At 48.2% G+C, this 21,722-nt stretch overlaps 2 protein-coding genes across 4 annotated transcripts in view; one reads left to right on the forward strand and one right to left on the reverse strand.

Moving 5' to 3' along the window:
- Positions 1–11,384, reverse strand: part of NAE1 (NEDD8 activating enzyme E1 subunit 1) — a 30,669-nt gene extending 19,285 nt beyond the window's left edge. Inside the window, exons 1-6 of one of the 2 annotated variants that reach the window (XM_050774935.1) lie at positions 11,230–11,384; positions 6,781–6,884; positions 6,627–6,687; positions 4,951–4,981; positions 3,275–3,346; positions 2,372–2,451 (exon numbers count right to left, since the gene is read on the reverse strand). In XM_050774935.1, coding sequence (XP_050630892.1) covers positions 2,372–2,451; positions 3,275–3,346; positions 4,951–4,981; positions 6,627–6,687; positions 6,781–6,884; positions 11,230–11,282 — 401 coding nt within the window. In that variant the 5' untranslated portion in view covers positions 11,283–11,384. The remainder of the gene's footprint in view (positions 1–2,371; positions 2,452–3,274; positions 3,347–4,950; positions 4,982–6,626; positions 6,688–6,780; positions 6,885–11,229) is intronic. The other variant, XM_050774936.1, reaches the window with a different exon arrangement.
- The window catches only part of CA7 (carbonic anhydrase 7), an 836,404-nt gene that overhangs the window by 805,258 nt on the left and 9,424 nt on the right, over positions 1–21,722 (forward strand). Inside the window, exon 2 of one of the 2 annotated variants that reach the window (XM_050774958.1) lies at positions 20,858–21,088. In XM_050774958.1, the coding sequence (XP_050630915.1) occupies positions 21,049–21,088 (40 nt within the window). In that variant the 5' untranslated portion in view covers positions 20,858–21,048. Of the gene's footprint in view, positions 1–20,857; positions 21,089–21,472; positions 21,605–21,722 lie in introns of those variants that run through there. The other variant, XM_050774959.1, reaches the window with a different exon arrangement.

Consider the following 21,722-nt stretch of genomic DNA (forward strand, 5'->3'; position numbering starts at 1 on the left):
TGCAGTGGCATGATCATGGCTCACTGCAGCCTTGACCTCCCGAGCTCAAGTGATTATCCCATCCCAGCCTTCTGAGTAGCTGGGACCACAGCATGCACACTATCTGGCTAAATTTTGTATTTTTTGTAGACACAAGGTTTTGCCATGTTGCCCAGGCTGGTCTTAAACTCCTGTGCTCAAGTGATCCGAACCTGTCTCAGCCTCCCAAACTGCTGGAATTACAGGCATGAGTCACTGCACCCAGCCTTCAATAATCAATTCTAACTAGTTTTTAATCACTAAAACAACAACAACAAAAAAAAAAAAGTTCAGTTTAATTGCTCTAAATATATTCCAAAAGTTTCACATCTAAGACTGGGCTTGGTGGCTCCACGCCTGTAATCCCAGGACTTTGGGAGGCTGAGGCGGGCAGATCACTTGAGGCCAGGAGTTTGAGATCAGCCTGGCCAACAAGGTGAAACCTCGTCTCTACTAAAAATACAAAAATTAGCTGGGCATGGTAGCACTTGCCTATAATCCCAGCTATTTGGGAGACTGAGGCACAAGAATTGTGCTAAGATTGAGCTAAGATTGTGCCACTGCACTCCAGCCTGAGCAACCGAGCAAGACTCTGTCTAAAGAATAATAATAGGCCGGGCGCGGTGGCTCAAGCCTGTAATCCCAGCACTTTGGGAGGCTGAGATGGGCGGATCACGAGGTCAGGAGATCGAGACCATCCTGGCTAACATGGTGAAACCCCGTCTCTACTAAAAAATACAAAAAACTAGCCGGGCGCGGTGGCGGGCGCCTGTAGTCCCAGCTACTCCGGAGGCTGAGGCAGGAGAATGGCGTGAACCCGGGAGGCGGAGCTTGCAGTGAGCTGAGATCCGGCCACTGCACTCCAGCCTGGGCGGCAGAGCGAGACTCCGTCTCAAAAAAAAAAAAAAAAAAAAAAAAAAAGAATAATAATAAAAAAAAAAGTTTCAGTATTTTTATCTTCCCATCTTTTCAATGTTGGAAGATTTCTAAGAATTTTTTTTTAATTTATTTTATTTATTTATTTATGTTTGAGACAGAGTCTCACTCTGTCACCAGGACTGGAGTGCAGTGGCATGATCTTGGCTCACTGCAAGCTCCGCCTCCCTGATTCAAGTGATTCTCCTGCCTCAGTTTCCCAAGTAGCTGGGACTACAGGCGTGCGCCACCACGCCCAGCTAATTTTTGTATTTTTAGTAGAGATGGGGTTTCACCATGTTGGCCAGGATGGTCTCGATCTCTTGACCTCATGATCTGCCCACCTTGGCCTCCCAATTAAATTTACTTTTTTTGAGACCAGGTCTCACTTCGTCACCTAGGCTGAGTAGAGTGGCATGATCATGGCTTACTGCAGCCTCGACTCCCCAGGCTCCAGCAATCCTCCCATCTCAGCCTCCAGAGTAGCTGGGACCACAGACATGCGCCACCACTCCCAGCTAATTTTTGTATTTTTTGTTGAGATGGGGTTTTGCCATGTTGCCCAGGCTAGTCTCAAATTCCTGAGCTCAAGCAATCCACCCTCCTCAGCCTCCCAAAGTGTTGGGATTACAGGTGTGAGCCACCATGCCTGGTCAAGAGTTTCAAATTTATGGCTGGGCACAGTGGCTCACGCCTATAATCCCAGCACTTTAGGAGGCCGAGGCGGGCAGATCATGAGGTCAGGAGATCGAGAACATCCTGGCTAACACAATGAAACCCTGTCTCTAATAAAAATACGAAAAAGTAGACAGGAGTGGTGGCAGGCGCCTGTAGTCCCAGCTACTCAGGAGGCTGAGGCAGGAGAATGGTGTGAACTCGGGAGGCGGAGCTTGCAGTGAGCCAAGATCATGCCACTGTACTCCAGCCTGGACCACAGAGTGAGACTCCATCTCAAAAAAAAAAAAAAAAAAAAAGTTTCACATTTAAAGTTTCTGGCCGGGCGCGGTGGCTCAAGCCTGTAATCCCAGCACTTTGGGAGGCCGAGATGGGCGGATCACCAGGTCAGGAGATCGAGACCATCCTGGCTAACATGGTGAAATCCCGTCTCTACTAAAAAATACAAAAAAAAAAAAAAAAAAAAAAAAACTAGCCGGGCGCGGTGGCGGGCGCCTGTAGTCCCAGCTACTCCGGAGGCTGAGGCAGGAGAATGGCTTGAACCCGGGAGGCGGAGCTTGCAGTGAGCCGAGATGGCGCCACTGCACTCCAGCCTGGGCGGCAGAGTGAGACTCCGTCTCAAAAAAAAAAAAAATAAAAAAAATAAAGTTTCTGTAGAATTTAAGAATTTTAAAAACCGTATCATCATAGACTGTGCAAAGAAAATAAAACAATGCAAATCTAATAAGATTAAAATAAAAACATATTAACAAAAAAAATTTACCTTTCAGGAAGCTGAGTTGCAACCACAACAGTAAACCTACAGAAAAATGAAGGATCGTTGTCTAGAAGGTTTTCTGGACTCTAAATAGGGCAGCAAAGAAAAAAAAATTTACAATCATATTAAACATGGCAGAGACAGTTAAGCTATTTTACAACAAATGAGGCAACAAACCCAATTCAACTAATCATAAAAGACACAAAGATTCAAAATTCTGGCCGAGCGCGGTGGCTCACGCCTGTAATCCCAGCACTTTGGGAGGCCGAGAAGGGCAGATCATGAGGTCAGGAGATGGAGACCATCCTGGCTAACCCAGTGAAACTCATATCTACTAAAAATACAAAAAATTAGCCAGGAGTGGTGGCTGGCGCCTATAGTCCCAGCTACTTGGGAGGCTGAGGCAGAAGAATGGCATGAACCCAGGAGGCGGAGCTTGCAGTAAGTCGAGATCGCGGCACTGCACTCCAGCCTGGGCGACAGAGCGAGATTCCGTCTCAAAAAAAAAAAAAAAAAAAACGATTCGGCCGGGCGCGGTGGCTCAAGCCTGTCATCCCAGCACTTTGGGAGGCCGAGACGGGCGGATCACAAGGTCAGGATATCGAGACCATCCTGGCTAACACAGTGAAACCCTGTCTCTACTAAAAAATGCAAAAAAACTAGCCGGGCGAGTTGGCGGGCGCCTGTAGTCCCAGCTACTCGGGAGGCTGAGGTAAGAGAATGGCGTAAACCCGGGAGGCGGAGCTTGCAGTGAGCTGAGATCAGGCCACTGCACTCCAGCCTGGGCGACAGAGTGAGACTCCGTCTCAAAAAAAAAAGAAAAGATTCAAAATTCTAAATTTCTAGGGCTTTTAATTATTTAAAAAATTGTATTTCAGCACAGACATAACAATGTGTGTACATATATACCTCTTCCACAAAACTTCCAGAGACATCGCTATTTAATTCTTGTAAGAATTCCATGGCAGCTTCAGCTCGGTTCTTTTTAAAAACAAAGCATTTAACTTGAATTAGAAAAAACTTGGTCACAATATAATCCCCCAATTTATGGAACAGGCAAATATACTGTAAAACTATCCAAATTTCATGCATAAGTATGACAACTCTGTTTCCCTTCTTTTTTCTTTTTAGAGACAGGCTTTTGTTCTGTTGTCCAGTTTGAAGCATAGTGGCCTGATCATAGCTCACTGCAGCCTTGAACTCCTAGGCTTAAGCAACCCTCCTGCCTCAGCCTCCCAAGTAGGTGGGACTACAGGCATGTGCTACCATGACCAGCTAATTTTTTTTTTTTTTTTTTTTTTTTTTTGATATTTTGTAGAGACAGGGTCTTGACATGTTGTTGCCCAGGCTGGTCTTGAACTCCTGGCCTCAAGCAATCCTCCTGCCTTGACCTCCCAAAGTGCTGAGATTACAGGCGTGAGCCACTGCTCCCAGCCAATTCTGCTTCCCCTAGTGTTTAAGACTCAACAGAATATTACTTAAAACAAAGCAAAACCATCATCATCCAGAGTTCTCAAATGACATTATCTGTACTCTACTTTTTTGATTAGGCAAATGACCAAAAAACTCTGGGTAGGCCGGGCGCGGTGGCTCAAGCCTGTAATCCCAGCACTTTGGGAGGCCGAGACGGGCGGATCACGACGTCAGGAGATCGAGACCATCCTGGCTAACACGGTGAAACCCCGTCTCTACTAAAAAATACAAAAAACTAGCCGGGCGAAGTGGCGGGCGCCTGTAGTCCCAGCTACTTGGGAGGCTGAGGCAGGAGAATGGCGTGAACCCGGGAGGCGGAGCTTGCAGTGAGCTGAGATCCGGCCACTGCACTCCAGCCTGGGTGACAGAGCATGACTCCGTCTCAAAAAAAAAAAAAAAAAACTCTGGGTAGCAGGCAGGGATATCCTGGATCAAGTTCAGACTCACTCTAATCCCCCACATCTATAATCCTGTACAAGAGTGGTTAATCACTAAGCTAACGGTCATTTCACTAAGTTGCCTATTATGGTTTGTAAGATTTTTTTAGGCCGGGCATGGTGGCTCACGCTTGTAATCCCAGCACTTTGGGAGGCTGAAGCAGGCGGATCACGAGGTCAGGAGATCAAGACAATCCTGGCTAACACGGTGAAACCCCATCTCTACTAAAAATACAAAAAATTAGCCAGGCATGTTGGTGGGCGCCTGTAGTCCCAGCTACTCAGGAGACTAAGGCAGGAGAATGGCGTGAATCCGGGAGGCAGAGCTTGCAGTGAGCCGAGATTGCGCCACTGCACTCCAGCCTGGGTGACTGACAGAGCAAGACTCCGTCTCAAAAAAAAAAAAAAAAAAATTTGTTGACCAGAATCCATCCTCTGAATATTAACATTACTCAAGATTTAGCTTTAATACAGGATACAACGTATAAACACAGACAGTACTTCTAAGTTTTTAAACTACCAAACATATGAAGATTTACAAGATGAGAAAAATTAGTTAACTTTTTTTTCAGAGAAATAATACACATTTTTAAAGTCAAAGCTTTTCAAGCAATCAAAACATAGTGGCATCGTTAGATGCTCACATGCAACTATATTCTCTAACAAATTGTTTACCTTGCCAATACTGCTTCTTTGAAGGAAGAAACTAAAGTGAACAAAACAAAGGAAAAAAAAGTAAAGTTTACTGACTATAAAGGAAAAGTTGTTATTGTAATAGCATGTATATTTCATTCATAGTATAAAACAAACTATATTGTGATTACAGATTATAATAGCCTTCCTGGTGGAAGAAAATCAGATGAAACTTATAAAGAAAGATAGGCTAATAAATTAATGTTTCTTTCCCAAAGTGTGTACCACAGAATGTGAATTTCACAAGATCCTCTGAGAGAAAAGGGTTCCTTGGCTAAAAAACGTTTGGGAAACACTGGCGGGTGCAGTAGCTCATGCCTGTAATCCCAGCACTTTGGGAAGCCGAGGCGGGCAGATCATGAAGTCAGGAGATCGAGACCATCCTGGCTAACACGGCGAAACCCCGTCTCTATTAAAAATAGAAAACATTAGCTGGGCGTGGTGGCGGGCGCCTGTAGTCCCAGCTACTCAGAAGGCTGAGGTAGGAGAATGGTGTGAACCCAGGAGGCGGAGCTTGCAGTGAGCCAAGATCGCGCCACTGCACTCCAGCCTGAGTGACAGAGCAAGGCTCCGTCTCCAAAAAAAAAAAAAAAAAAAACAGTTTGAGAAACACCATATACTATATTTCCTTCTTGGAAATTCATAATACACACAATACATGTGATACTAAAATCTTATGGTAAAGAAATTTTAACTTCATTTGATCCATTTCCCAAACGAATTTGACCGTGGAACCCATTGGCCCATTGAACAGCTCTTAACGTTCCCTAGAACCAGTGTTCCATAGACCACTCTCGGTGTATTGAACCATTTGTTTTTGCATGTAACTGTAACAGACTTGTTCAGACTTCCTCCCACACATACCCTTGATGTGTCTCAAGGCCCAGATATGAGGCTGCTGATCAGAGTCAGGATGCCACTTTTTGGTATAAGCTCACTGGCTCCATAAGGAGAAACCTTATTTTTATCATATTCTACTCTAACCAACCAAGTAAGCAAAGATAACAAGACTTCTTTGTATATATCAATAAAAAAGCTGTGCTGTGCCTAGCAGAAACTGGCACTACCATCCAAAGAAAAGGCATCAAACCTAAATATGAACTAATTGCTGGTTTTCCTTATATTTACTCACTGTTGTTACTGACAAATACAATGAGAGATACCAGACTTCAAGTCCCTGAAAAGGTGAGCTTTAAATCCAAATTTGGGCATGCTCTGAAAGTCTAAATATAATCTTTAAAGAATACACAGGCCATCTTTAAAACAGCATTTTTGTAGACACAGTGTAAAGAGAGACACACCTAGACTAAGCCTAGAAGACATCACAAACAACAGGTATTATTGTTAATCATATGCTAACACCTATGAATCAATGCAAGAGCTTAGGAAGTGCCCATATTCCATGAATAAAGGAATAATGACTACTCCTTTATATTAATAACAATAAAGACAGTAATGATGGGTACCATTTATTAATGCCCTATTTGCCAGATGCTATACTAGCACTTTACATATATTATCTCACTTCCTCCTCACCATAATCCCAAACATAAGGATGATTTCCACTGAAAGTTGAGTCACCCTGACTGAAGAGGTGAAGCTAAGATTCAGGCCTTGCCTTCCTTAACATGTATATATTTGAAAAGAATAGAACATACTTGTTTCCAGCATCTTCTCCGCTGACCTGATTTCCATCAATAATTGTAAACGAACCAATACCTGACAGCCAAAACAGAGTCAGTCAGGAATATATAGTTCTAGGTCATAATCTTAAAGAAGTATATTTAGAACACAACCACAAAACTGCATTACCTGGTAGTACCAAGTTTTTAAGAATTTCAGTTCCTGTGGCCGTTGCATTTATTAGGCAAACATGAGCAGATTCTAAAGCCTCTTGCCCATGATCACCCCACAACCTATAAAACAGACACAAATTTGACGTTTTTAAAACTTCCATGAAAATACAGCTTTATTTGAATGGTGATCTTTAAACTGTCCTTGCATAGACTGATGTGATAACCACCGAAAACAGGTAAGACAGGAACAGATATTACTATAGTGATTATACAGTAATCTAGAACTCAGGTTGATGCCTTGAATGGTTAGGGGGAAAGAGGGAGAGGGTCAAATCAGAAACAGAAACTTGGTCTTCCAGCTCCTTATCAGCCTGGGCACAAGAGTGACACTGTGTCTCAAAACAAACAAACAAACAAACAAACATTTAAAAAGTGTCTTTGGACTTAAAACCTCATCTGTTTTCTATTTCATTTATTCTTTTTTTTTTTTTTGGAGATAGAGTCTTGCTCTGTCACCCAGGCTGGAGTATAGTGGTGTGAGCTCAGCTCACTTGGCCTCCCAAAGTGCTGGGATTATGGATATGAGCCACCATGCCCAGCCCTATTTCATTTATTCTTAAATTATGTTAGATGCGCCAGGCACAGTGGCTCACGCCTGTAATCCCAGCATTTTGGGAGCCAAGGCGGGCAGATCACAAGGTCAGGAGATCGAGAGACCATCCTGACTTAACATGGTGAAACCCCGTCTCTACTAAAAAATAGAAAAAATTAGCCGGACGTGGTGGCAGGAACCTGTAGTCCCAGCTACTCGGGAGGCTGAGGCAGGAGAATGGTGTGAACCCGGGGGGTGGAGCTTGCAGTGAGCCGAGATCGCGCCACTGCACTCCAGCCCCGGCAACAGAGCAAGACTCCATCTCAAAAAAAAAAAAAAAATTTTGTTAGATGCATTTAAGATCTCGATACAGGGCTTATTACTGTGACTTCTGCAAAAGCTTTACCAAGAAAACTGAATTACCATCTGAAAAGCCTCACATCAACTTCTACAGGAGTGCTTTAAAGTATATTACCCAGTGTACATTCTAATAGAATGATTAATGTGCCTTCCCTGTTACCTGATCTAAAGCAGATTACCCCTTGTTATGTAGCCAGTATGTCCTCCAGAGCATATGTCAAGCAACTGTGTTTTCTGTTTGTTTGTTTTTGATACAGGGTCTTACTATGTTGTCCAGACTGGTCTTGAACTCCTGGGTTCAAGCATTCCTCTCGCCTCAGCCTCTAGAGTTGCTGGGACTACAGGCACAAGCTACTGCACCTGGCGTCATTTGTTTTTGTTTGCTGAGCACCCATCTTTCCACTTCGTAAGGGCCCAGACAGCTGTCAAACGTATGGAGGAATCGTCTAGAAGAACCAGATGGACTGTAAATGCCTGTTTTCTCCATCAAAGTATGGCATGTAAAAGACACCTGAGATACATGGTTGACAGAGGCTTGGATCATTGGAGAGTAAATTTAAGAATACTGGTGCATCTTGGCCGGGCGCGGTGGCTCGCACCTGTAATCTCAGCACTTTGGGAGGCCGAGGCAGGCAGATCACCTGAGGTCAGGAGTTTGAGACCAGGCTGGCCTACTAAAAATACAAAAATTAGACAGGCGCAGTGGCGCGCACCTGTAATCCCAGCTACTCGGGAGGCTGAGGCATGAGAATCACATGAACGCAGGAGGCAGAGATTGCAGTGAGCCAAGACCACACCACTGCACTCCAGCCTGCGCAACAGAGTGAGACTCCGTTTCAAGAAAAAAAATACTGGTGCATCTCAAGCAGGGTGAGACAGTGTGTGTCTGTAATCCCAGCTGCTTGGGAGACTGATGCAGGAGGATCACTCCAGCCCATGAGATCAAGGCTGTGGTGTGCCAATAATCAGACCTGCGAACAGCCACTGCACTCCAGCCTGGGTAACATACTGAGACCCACCTCAAAAATAAAACAAAAAGAATACTGAGGCCAGGCGCTGTGGCTCATGCCTGTAATCCTAGCACTTTGGGAGGCTGAGGCAGGAGGATCACTTGAGTGCAGGGGTTCGAGACCAGCCTGGGCAAACCCCCATCTCTAAAAAAGTTAGCCAAGCATGGTGGCACATGCCTGTAGTCCCAGCTACTGAAGAGGCTGAGGCAGGAGGATCGTTGGAGCCCAGGAAATTGAGGCTGCAGTGAACAGTGTTCCTGCCACTGCACTCTAGCCATTGTACTCTAGCCTGGGTCAAAGAGTGAGACCTTGCCCCTGGAAAAAAAAAAAAAAAAAAGAATCCTAGTGTGTCTCTAAGTAACATGCTTCAAGAAGAGGCCAAGTGAATCAGTCCTCTCTACTATCTTGCTGGCCCAACTATGGTGAAGTCAGGCGGAGCTTATTGACTGCTGGATTTTGCTTCTAACTGCTTCCCTTTGACACTTCAAAACCAGTTCTCACAATGAAAGGTAAAGTTTGGGACTTAAATGGAATGCCCTCAGCAAAAATCCTCTTTTGTTAGAGTTGCTTAGTAACCTCAACTATCTTCTCAGCTCTGTCATGCACAGTTATACCTGCATTAGAAACACAAGAACTCCAAGAATTTACAAGAAAACCTAAGTTGGTTATAAGGACTGTTACCTTGTTTCTTTTCCTAAAAGCCTGGAAGCAGGATGTAACTGAGTACCTCCAAAAACGCCAGAAGAGCCTGAGTTTACCTCCTGGCTCAAAGATATGGGGAATTCTGGGCAAGTTACCTAACTTCTCCAAGACTCAGTTTCTCCAACTGTAAGGCACAGGAAATGGCTGCTTTCAAGGGTGCTCTCAGAATTAAGTGCCCAAAGCCTCTAATATAGCACTAGGCTAGTGGCGCAAATAGAAGCTCCAGTCCTTGGGGACATATAACTTCTGTTATCTCAGAGGCTCCAGGAAGGAGGAAAGCCAAGCCGCTTTATCTCCACAGCCTCAAGACATAGAAGACGCTCAATAAACAAGGAATGGGGAGTGCAAGGAGAAAAGGCAAGGGTGGGGAAGTACCCAAGGACCCTTCTGATGACTTAGGCCTGCACTGTCCATTAAGGTAGCTGCTAGCCACATGTACTACTGAGCACAAGCAGCGAGGCTAATGTTAACTGAGATGTGCTGTTAAGTGTAAAATATAGTATTTCTAAGACAGTTTTGGGGGGGCTTTTTTTTGACAGAGTCTCGCTCTGTCACCCAGGCTGGAGTGCAGTGGCACGATCTCGGCTCACTGAAACCTACACCTCCTGGATTCAAGCGATTCTCCAGCCTCAGCTTCCAGAGTAACTAGGATTACAGGCGCGCACCACCACGCCCAGCTAATTTTTGAATTTTTAAATAGAAACAGGGTTTCACCATGTTGCCCAGGCTGGTATCGAACTCCTGACCTCAGGTGATCCGCCTGCCTCGGCCTCCCAAAGTGCTGATTACAGGCATGAGTCACTGTGCCGGTCCTCTAAGGCAGTTTTAAAAAGGAAAATACCCGGCCGGGCGCGGTGGCTCACGCCTGTAATCCCAGCACTTTGGGAGGCCGAGGCGGGCGGATCACAAGGTCAGGAGATCGAGACCACGGTGAAACCCCGTCTCTACTAAAAATACAAAAAATTAGCCGGGCGCGGTTGTGGGCGCCTGTAGTCCCAGCTACTCGGGAGGCTGAGGCAGGAGAATGGCGTGAACCCGGGAGACGGAGCTTGCAGTGAGCCGAGATCGCGCCACTGCACTCCAGCCCGGGCGACAGAGCGAGACTCCGTCTCAAAAAAAAAAAATAAATAAATAAAAATAAAATAAAAAGGAAAATACCCATGACCAGCTTGGGCAAGGTGGCGAAAACCTCGTTTCTACCCAAAAAAAAAAAAAAAAATTGAAATAAAAATTTAAGTAAAATATCTCAATAACTTTTTATATTGATAGTGTTGAAACAGTAATGTTTTGGACATATTGGATTAAACGGTATTTAAAAATCAATTTCACCTGTTTCATTTTACCTTTAGTGTGGTTACTAGAAAATTTATAATTACATTTGCGGCTCACATGAGACTAGCATTTTATTTCCATTGGACAGCCCCGGCTGAGAACAAAACCTAACCCTCTGTGCCGCCCTCGCGGCCGGGATGGGGTGCGCTCCGGGCCTCCCCATTCGGAAAACGAGGAGCCCGGGCGCAGCGAGGCGGGGCTGGCAGCCGCCTTAGCGACCCGGCTGGCGCTGGGGACCGCGGCCCCCCGAACCGCACACCGCATGGCGGGGGAAGGGGTCCCAGCCTTCGCGGAGGACCTCTGGCCCAGGGTGGGAGCCCCGGGCGCCGGCTTCCCGCGCCCCGCACAGCCCGGCCCAGCCTGGAAGAAGGCCTGAGGGAGGCCCGACCACGCCGCCCGCGCCCTTAGGCCCGGCCCGGCCGCTGGGAAGCCCGCCGGCCCACCCTCGGCTCGGTGAGCCTCGGCTCACCTCAGCTGCCGGTCGTACTTCTGCTCCTTGAGCAGCTTCCCCGGCTGCGCCATGGCCGCGCCCGCAGCGCGGAGAACAGCGGAGCCCCAGCGGACCGACGCCACCAGCTCCACAAGCGCGCAGGCGCACTGAGCGCCCCCCAGCCGCTACCGCCCCCTGCGCGCCGCCTGCAGGGGGCGCCGCACTGCACTGCGCACGCGTCGCCGGTACGCCGGGGCGAAGGCGGTCCCGGTACCCGAGGGTCTGGGGCTCTCGAGCCCCGTCGGCCGGAAGAGCAGCCCCGCTAGCTTGCCAGTTCGCCCTCTGTCCGTGCAGTAATTGGGGGAAACTGGGGCCTTGGAATCAGGCATACTTGTATTTTGACCACTTAACTGGTTGTGAGATCTACTCTTTACCTCTCAAATCCTCAGTTTGCTCACCTGTGCAGTGGGGATAAATGGGTCCCAAGTGTCTTTTGACCTTAAATGAGATTTTGAATACAGGAGACCAGACTCCCCCCAAATCTTACATGAATAAAAACTTTCTTTATGATAATCATTATTTTTCACCCATTTCTTCCTCTCATGAAAAGCCCACAAGCCTATTTTGGTTTTTTTTGTTTTTTTGTTTTTTTGTTTTGTTTTTTTGTTTTTTTGTTTTTGAGACGGAGTCTTGCTGTCTCTCCCAGTCCGGAGTGCAGTGGCGCGATCTCGGCTCACTGCAAGCTCCGCCTCCCGGGTTCACGCCATTCTCCTGCCTCAGCTTCCCGAGTAGCTGGGACTACAGGCGCCCGCCACCACGCCCGGCTAATTTTTTGTATTTTTAGCAGAGACGGGGTTTCACAGTGTTAGCCAGGATGGTCTCGATCTCCTGACCTCGTGATCCGCCCGTCTCGGCCTCCCAAAGTGCTGGGATTACAGGCGTGAGCCACCACGCCCGGCCTACAAGCCTATTTTGAATCAAAGCTAGGGGCTCCCTTCTGCAGATGCAGACAAGTCCAGGGCTCTATTCTTGGAGAGTTTAGTCTCATGAAGGAAGAGAGACAGTAAACAAGCACTTACCAGACAATGTGGCCTTCCTCCAGATAGAGGGAAGCAGGGTGCTCAGGGGTGCACAGAAGAACCTCCCCACTCCCCCTCTCCAAGAATGTTTCATGTGGTGTGGAGATGGAGGAGTGTTTTGTTTTGTTTTGTTTTGTTTTGTTTGAGACAGGGTCTCGCGCTGTTGCTCAGGCTGGAGTTCAGTGGTGTGATCTCAATTCGCTGCAGCCTCAACCTCCCAGGCAGCAATCCTCCCACTTCAGCCTCCCAAGTAGCTGGGACTACAGGCATGCACCACCACACCCAGCTAATTTTGGTACTTTTTTTGTAGAGATGGGGTTTCGCCATGGCCCAGGCTGGTCTCAAACTCCTGGGCTCAAGCGATCTGCCTACCTTGGCCTCCCGATGTGCTGAAATTACAGGCATGAGCCACCATGCGCAGCTGGAAGGATGTTTCAAGCATAAAGAACAGCAGGTGCCATCTCTAGGAAGCCAAGAACGCATAACGAGCTGTAGGTGCTAGAGTAAGTTTGGTCAGGAGAAGGATAGGGAGTGGTTGAGAAGGTTTGAGAGACAGTTGGGACGGGCTGGGTTCTAAGGACTGTGAACCTAGATCCAAGGAGGAATTTAAAGTCCTCCACTTCCTGAAAAGACCCTCCTTTCAGGAAGAGAATGGCTGTCCTGTGGGGATGGGAGGCCAAGGAAGGAGGTTATCCCATGAGGACAATTGGGAGGGGGTGGTGGTGCTGAAGACAAGGTGACCATCTGTGAGGGAGATGAAGACTCCTTCCCCTCTATCTCACAGACCCTACAGGCAACTTGAGGTTAATAACTGCCTGAAATAAGGTGAACATGAGCACAGATCCCCACCCCCAATCCCCTAGGATGGGGACCAGAGAGGTGGCACAGTTTGATGGTAATGATGTAGTGATGATGGATTGCACTTTCCCCTGGGCGCGGTCTCCTGAACAAGGGTGAGAGTACACCCTCCCATACCTTCCCTTGCCCTTACCCAGCTCCCATGGAACACACTGATGGGAAACAGAGGCATGAGGCTTTCCCAGCTCATCATGTGTTTGTGCTGTCACATTTCCTTCTCCAAGTGGACAGGTAAAATATAAGGGATAATAAAATACACTCCGGGAAAGTAGGAAGGTCAAAAGGCAGCAGATGAGAGTTCACTGCTTAGTTTCTCATGCCCATGGACTTCATCAAAGGAAACATCCTCAAATTTGGTAGAAGGCGAGTCATAGTGCCCATGAAGAAGTAAATGATTTTGAAAAGGTTTGTGTTGGTGTTGTCTGTAAAATGATACCTCAGGGTATCCGTTTCCTAGGAATGTCATAACAAAGAACCACAAACTGGGTGACTTAAAATAAGAGAAATGTATTGTCTCACGGTTCTGGAGGCTGGAAGTCTGCAATCAAAGCATGGGCGTGACTATGCTCCTTCTGAAACCTGTAGGGGAGAATCCGTCCTTGCTGCTTCTTGGCTTCTGGGGGTTTGCTGGCAATCTTTGGCTAGCAGCCACAGAACTTCAATCTCTGCCTCCATCGTCACATGGCATTCTCCCCTCATGTGTCTGTGTCTCCTCTCTTGAGGACACAAGTCACATTGGATCAGGACTCACGCTGATGACTTCATCTTAATTGGATTACACTTGCAGAGACCCTGTTTCCAAATAAGATCACCTTCACGGGTACTGGCAGGTTAGGACTTCAGTAACTTTTGGGGAGGACATAATTCAGCCCATACCCAGAAGCTTTGTATTAATATTATCATTATTTTTTAGAGGTGGAGTCTCACTATATTGCCCAGACTTGTCTCAAACTCCTGGGTTCAAGCAGTCCTCCTGCCTCAGCCCCTCAAAATTAAAAACCCATTTCTAATAGAGTTATTTGTTTTATTGTTATTGAGTGGTCTGAGTTTGTATATTTTGGATATTAGTCCCTGATCTAATGTATATTTTGTAAATATTTTTTCTCAATCTGTGGGTTGTCTCTTTACTCTGTCATTTCCTTTGCCATGCAGAAGCTTTTTAATTTGGTATAAACCCATTTGTCTTATTTTTGCTTTTGTTGCCTATGCTTTTGGAGTCCGGTTACTATTTTTGGGGGGAGTGGGGGACAAGATCTCATTCTTTCACCTGGGCTGGAGTGCAGTGGTATAATCATGACTCACTGTAGCCTTGACCTCCTAGGTTCAAGCAATCCTCCCACTTCAGCCTTCTGAGCAGCTGAGACTACAGGCACCCACCACCACGCCTGGCTAATTTTTAGATTATTTTCTGTAGAGATGAAACTGAAAATAATAATAATAATTCAACCCATAAAACCATGTAAAGGTGTCTATGCTGGAGCAGAGGAGGCTGATCAGACACAGTTCTTTTGATGGCCCTGCATGAAAGAACTCAGGGCCCACTGGTGAGTTATCCATGTTGTGGAGGGTGGAAACCAGATATATCAGACCAGGAAGCCATGGTGTAATTTATTTAAGCAATTGGTTTTCAAAGTGTGGTCCTGGACCAGCAGCATCAACATCACTTTGGAAACTTGTTAGAAAGGCAAATTTTTGGCTGGGTACAGTGGCTCGTGCCTGTAATTCCAGCACTTTGGGAGGCTAAGGCAGGAGGATTCCTTGAGGCCAGGAGTTTGAGACTAGCCTGGGCAACATAGCAAGACCCTGTCTCTACAAAAAGAAAAAAAAAAATTTAAAAATTAGCCAGGCATGGTGGTGTATGCTGGTAGTCCCAGCTACTTGGGAGACTAAGGTGGAAGGATCACTTGAGCCCAGGAGTTTGGGGTTGCAGTGAGCTATTATCTTGCCACTGCACTCCAACCTGGGCAACAGAGTGAGATATCCCTATCTTAAAACAAATAAATAAATAAGTGTGAAAAAAAAAAGAAGGCCAGGTAAGATGACTCACTCTGGTAATTCCAACACTTAGGAGGCTGAGGCAGGAGGATTGTTTGAGCCCAGGAGCTCAAAACCAGGCTGGGTGACATGGCGAGACCTTGTCTCTGAAAAAAAAGAAGTACAAATTCTTGGACCTTATCCATACTTGCTGAATCAGAAACTGTAGAGTGAGGCTCAGGAAACAAGTCATCCAGGTGATTCTGATACATGCTTGATCCTATCCTGGCTTTCTCAGCACTTACTATGATGCCAGGCAGGCCCCTGACATGCATCACCTCATGAGCTCACAACCACCCAATGCAATAGATATTGCTGCTAACCCTGATTTACAGACAGAGGGCAGATGTTTGGAGAGAAGAGTGAAGTAACAAAGAATAAGAGGTGGTGCAGGGGTTAGAAACAAATATCCCAGTCTGGTGCAGTGGCTCACACCTGTAATCACACCTGTAATCCCACACCTGTAGTACTTTGGGAGGCCAAGGCAGGAGGATCACTTGAGGCCAGGAGTTTGAGACCAGCCTGGGCAACATTACAAGACCCCGTCTCTACAAAAAATAAAAAATGTCATCGGGTGCGGTGGCTCACACCTGTAATCCCAGCACTTTGGGAGGCCAAACTGGGCAGATCACGAGGTCAGAAGTTCAAGACCAGCCTGGCCAATATGGTGAAACCTTGTCTCTATTAAAAATGCAAAAATTTGCCTGGCGTGGCGGTGGGCACCTGTAATCCCAGCTACTCAGGAGGCTGAGGCATGAGAATCACTTGAAACCGGAAGACAGAGGTTGCAGTGAGCCAAGATCATGCCACTGCACTCCAGCATGGGTGAAAGAGCGAAACTCTGTCTCAAAAAAAAAAAAAAATTAGCCAGGCATAGTGGCACACCTGTAGTCCCAGCTACTTGGTGGGAGGATCACTTGAGCCCAGGAGTTGGAGGCTGCAGTGAGCTATGACTGCACCACTGCACTCTAGTCTGGGTGACAGAGTGAGACCTTATCTCAAACAAAAAGAAACAAATGCCCCCAACAGATCTGACCAGACCCCAGCGCAAGTCTGTTATTTTATCAGTCCATTTGGTCTCAATGAGGGCAGACTGGATCTTTGGACTGTCAGGAAGTTGGAGGCTAGCTCTGTGCTGGCAGAGATTATAGTCTGCGGGAGACCAGCCAGGAAGAATGAGTCATAACCCAGGACATCCTCCCGGGCCACTAGCCCTCCCTGCCTGTCCTTGTGCATCCTATCCCTTCTCACCCTGGTCGTCATTGGCTGATCTCTTGCCTCGCTCCCCAACCCCATAAGCTCCTTGAGGCAGCTATGAGTCTATAATGTTCACAGTTGTATCACCTGTGCCTAGCCCAGCAGTTGACATCTAGTAAGTCTTCAGTAAATGTTTATTGAATTAAAGAATAAATTTCTGAAACTATTGCCATCATACTTTGTACATTTTAAAATATGTTCCTAGCAATGTATATATCATTTGATTTGATGATTCTACCTCTATCAATTTATTCCAAGGAAATCATCAGACACATATAAAGATGTGTAAGTAAGGAGACTAGCCACGTTGGTTCACACCTGTAATCCCAGTACTTTGGGAGACTGACGTGGAAGTATTGCTCGAGGCCAGGAATTTGAGATAGATCAGCCTGAGCAACACAGTGAGACCCTTTTTCTTTTCTGAGACGGAGTTTCACTCTGTTGCCCAGGTTGGAGTGCAGTGGCACAATCTTGGCTCACTGCAAGCTCTGCCTCACACCATTCTTCTGCCTCAGCCTCCCGAGTAGCTGGGACTACAGGCACCCGCCACCACGCTTGGCTAATTTTTTTTTTGTAATTTTAGTAGAGATGGGGTTTCACCATGTTAGCCAGGATGGTCTCGATCTCCTGAACTCATGATCCACCCGCCTCCCAAAGTGCCGGGATTACAGGTGTGAGCCACTGCACCCGGCCGACCCCATCTCTTAAAAAAAAAAAATACTAAAAAAAAAAATCATACGGGCTCTCAAAAAAAAAAAATACTAAAGATGTACAAATAAGGATGTTCACTGCAGTGATATTTGCAACACTGAAAACTAGAAATAACAAAATCACAGCAGTGTGTGAATGAATATTATGTGTCAAGTTCTCCAAGGCCGATCAAGTAAGGAAACACTTACCACAGGGCACTGGGTGGGAAAAAACTGGTCACAAAGCCATCCTATGATCCTGATTGCTCAATGGTTTTCCGTTTTTTTTTGTTTTGTTTTTTTAAAGATGGGGTCTCTCTATGTTACCCAGGCTGGAGAGCAGTGGCTATTCATATGTGTGATTATAGCATACTACAGTCTCAAACCCCTGGACTTAAGGGATCCTCCCACCTCAGCCTCCTGAGTAGCTGGGATTATAGGCACACCACCATACCTGGCCTTGACTATTTATGTACTACTAATACATAGTCTCTATATAATCTTTAAGAAAAAGAAAAAGAATAAAGGAAGTGAAAGTTGGAGGCCAAGGTCGTTGGATGAATGAGGCTTGGCTTTACAGGCTGCTCATGCCCTCCTCCCCCAGGCCTCCATCACAGCCCTCACATCCCCCATTTTCCCCTCCCATATAAATAGCAAAAACCAGGAGCCACTGACACCAGTGAGACCAAAGAGAAAACTCTCAAGCAGAGAAATCAACTCGGCTTTAAAAACAGCATGTAATTGAGACTGGAGGCACCTGAATGGAGGCACAGGCTCCCCAAAGTTGACCTGAGTGGGCTGCTGGGGCAACTGGCACTTCACCTTAGAAGGGCAGTCTCCACTGGCTCCTCTCACCTGCCTGAGTTCCCAGTACCCAGAGAAAATGCTGAAGATAGGCTGCAGGAAGGAAGAACTGAATCAACTTTTATTTGGTTGTTAAAGAGGTAATACATGCTTTAATTCATTCAAAAGATACAAAGGAGTACCAGTAAAGAGTGCCCTTCCCACGCCATACCACACCCTTCCACAACCTCCCACAACCTTCCGGCATCCAGTCTCCTCCCTGTAGGTAAACATTGTCCCTAGCTTCTCTTAAGTCCTTTTGGAGGGACTTGCATATACACACAAATGAGAGTCAAATTTAAAATCCACTTCCTCCCTTTCCAGTGATTTTGGACAATATTGAATAAGGGACCCAGCAGCCCTGGGTTTTCATCTTTGTTCAGTCACTCACTGCACATCTTTGAGCCCATCACTCATCTTCTCTGAGTCTTGCTTTTCTCATCTGTAAAATGGGGTAAAAAATCCCCCCAGGGTTACTATGTAGATGAAGTTGGATGAAAAACTATATGAAGAATTCTAATTGTAATTTTTTTTTTTTTTTTTGGACACAGAATCTCACTCTGTAGCCCAAGCTGGAGTGCAGTGATGTGACCTTGGCTCACTGCAACCTCTGCCTCCTGGACTCAAGCAATTCTCATGCCTCAGCCTCTTGAGTAGCTGAGACTACAGGCACCTGCCACCATACCTGGCTAATTTTTTGTACTTTAGTGGAGACAGGGTGTCACCATGTTGCCCAGGATGGTCTTGAACTCCTGAGCTCAGGTAATCCACCCACCTCGGCCTCCCAAAGTGCTGGGATTACAGGCGTGAGCTACTGTGCCTGGCCCAATTGTATCTTTTAAGAACTACAAATAAATATGAAAAAGACCTGAGTTCCTCTGAAGAGGAAATGGGCCAATGGAGTTTGGGCTATCCCCAGAGCTCTCTCCCAGGTAAAGGGTGCTGGCAGCTCTCCCAGGTAAAGGATGGCTGGCTTCTCTGGGAGATAGAAGGTCCAGGCCTCATCCAGAAGCACGCCTTTGTCTTCTTGATCTGTAGATGCCATTTCTGGCTTGGAGACCTGGGGCCTTAACAATGGTGGATTCTCTGTCACATCTGGTCTTGGGGGCTACTTGTCTCTGTCATAAGTCCCCTGCCCCACCCTAGGGTCATATTTATATTAAGGATCCCTTCCTGCTCCTGGATCAGAGAGGGGCATCTTTGCAGGCCTGGGCAGTCACTGACATTGGCCCAGCCAACCAGTTGTCAATTAATCTCCATAGCTCTCTCTGAGGATCTGGGGTCAGGGCCTGGGAGAGGGAAACTGAGACAGACACAGAGATGTAGGGGAGCCAGGCAGACAAGATGGCAGATTCCTGCACAAGGTCAGCCAAGAGCAGGGCCTGAAAGAGTGTCTCTGTTCAAGATCTGGCCAGCAGACATTGTACTAGTGGCTGTTCAACTCTGCTGAATACAGGACCCTGGGTGGGATCATTTCTCTGTCCTTCCATCCACCCATCTGTTTGTCTTTCCAAAACTGCCTGCTGAGGACTAGCCAGAGACAAGCCCTATCCCTGGCACAAGGCCACATCCTAAGATGAATCAGATTGGGCTGGCTGGAGCCAGTGGGTGGAGGACAGAGGATGCACCAGGTGGAGGGCACCACAAGGACCACGGCTTGTGGGTGGGAAAATCCTGGGCCAAGGCAGGTGCTGGGGTTGAGTGCAGGGTGGAGGGTCTGAGCTCCCAGTGGGTGTACTGAAGGTTATGGGGAGGTCAGGAGAGGAGGGACTAACAGCAGGCTATGGAGGGACAAGCAGAGTCCCTGAAGAAAGGAGGAAGCAGCAGAGAAAATAACAGGGATGGTGGAAGTCAGAGCCTCAGACTGAGCTCTAAGGGGAAGCCACCTGGTGTCTGCCTGTCCTCAGGCCCATTGGTTGATGCCACTCCTCCTCACTCCCCCTTGGAGCTCTGGTTCTACCTGGGCCAAGGGTTCAGATTGCCAGTCCTGTCCCTGCATCTACCCCAGGGTTCCTGGATCCCCACACTCACAGTACACCCTTGTACCCAGCACCAAGGAGAAATGGTAAAGACCCCAGTGTCAGGCCAGGAGTGGTGGCTCACGCCTGTAATCCCAACACTTTGGGAGGCCAAGGCGGGTGGATTACTTGAGGCCAGAAGTTTGAGACCAGCCTAGACAACATGGTGAAACCCCATCTCTACAAATAAATACAAAAATTAGCTGGGTGTGGTGGCCCACACCTGTAATCCCAGCTACTTGGAAGGCTGAGGCAGAAGAATCACTTGAACCGAGGAGGTGGAGGTTGCAGTGAGCTGAGATAGTGCCAGCCTGGGTGATAGAACAAGACTCCGTCTAAAAACAAACAAGCAAACAAACAAAAAATCCCACAAAACTCCGAGTGTCTGGAGTAAGAACTCCAGGGAATGAACCCCCTACCCCCTGGCTAGATGACCTTGGGCAAGTCACTTCAGTTCTCCCGGCCTCAGTCCCCTCCTCTGTCAGACAGGGCTAATGGAAACACCCAACCTTGTAGGGTAATTGAGAGGGTTACACTATAGGAAAGACCCAAAGCTTGGCCCAGCACCTGCAACAGCCCCTGGCAAACAGTGGAAGTTCCAATTCTGGACACTTGATGGTCAGTGTAGTTTGCAGTTTAAAGGGGACTTTCCAACCCCAAAGGATTCAGGACCCAGAGCTCAGGTCCCTGGTGGTGGTATTTGCAGGTCTGGGACAAGCCTGGGGAAGGGACGACATGTGCGGCATGGGCATCTAGTGTCCCAGAGTCCGCACAGGTTGCTGGGGGAAAAAGAGAGAGTAGTCCAGGCAGGGCAGGGGTGGGAGTTGTGGGGAGAGGGTTACTTCCTCCTACCCTGAATCTGTGCTCGGGGTTCAACTGGCTCGCCGGCGGGCGAGGGCGGGGCAGGCCGGCCCCTCTGGCCCTGCTGGGGGGTGGGGGGCGGGTCCCCCGGGAACTGCTCCTCCCGCCAGCCGCTGCTTTAAGAGGCTGCTCCGCGGTAGCGAGCGGGGCCGGAGCCGCAGCCGGAACGAGCGGACCGAGCTGACCGGGCAGGTGCACGGCTGCGGGGACGGCAGCGGCATGACCGGCCACCACGGCTGGGGCTACGGCCAGGACGACGGTAGGCGCAGACCTCCCCCACCGCCCCCGGCTCAGACCCCGACCCAACTGCACTCGCCCCAACCCTCTTGCCCAGCTGGTTTCCCGGACCAGCAAGCTCCCACTCTCCAGGCTGGGCCAGGACCCCTCTTCCCATCCCGGTCCCCGAACTCGGCCCAAGCCTTGGTCCCCTGCGCCAGACGCAAAGTCCGCGCTGCGCCCCAGGTGGCACCCGCCGCCAGCTAGCGACCCGGTGGCTGTGTTCTGCCGCCTCCTCCGCGAAGCAAGCCCCTGACTGCCCAGCCCGCTCAGACCCAGGCCCCGACTCTCACTCACTCGCCTGGGGCGTGCGCAGCGCGTGGGGGTGGCCCAGGGCAGCGGGCGGCAGGCGCGGCGGAGCGCTGTGCGCGGGTGTCTGTGCGGGGAGCGCGCACGGCAAGTGTGCGGGGACCTTGGGGGATCGGGGCTCCGCGTGGCAAGGGCGCAGTGTCCCCCGCAGAGTTTCCCCGCAGAAGTGGCCGAGCTGCCTTCTCGGCTGGTATGTGAGGGAAGGGGGCACTTGGGGGCGCAAGCATGTGTCTGGGTGTCTACACTGAGCAAGGGTGTTTGTGCACGTCCGGGTGTGAGTCGTGGGAGCTCGTGGCCCACACCAGCCT

Source organism: Macaca thibetana, chromosome 20 (genome assembly GCF_024542745.1).
Source record: "Macaca thibetana thibetana isolate TM-01 chromosome 20, ASM2454274v1, whole genome shotgun sequence".
Classification (NCBI taxonomy): domain Eukaryota; kingdom Metazoa; phylum Chordata; class Mammalia; order Primates; family Cercopithecidae; genus Macaca; species Macaca thibetana.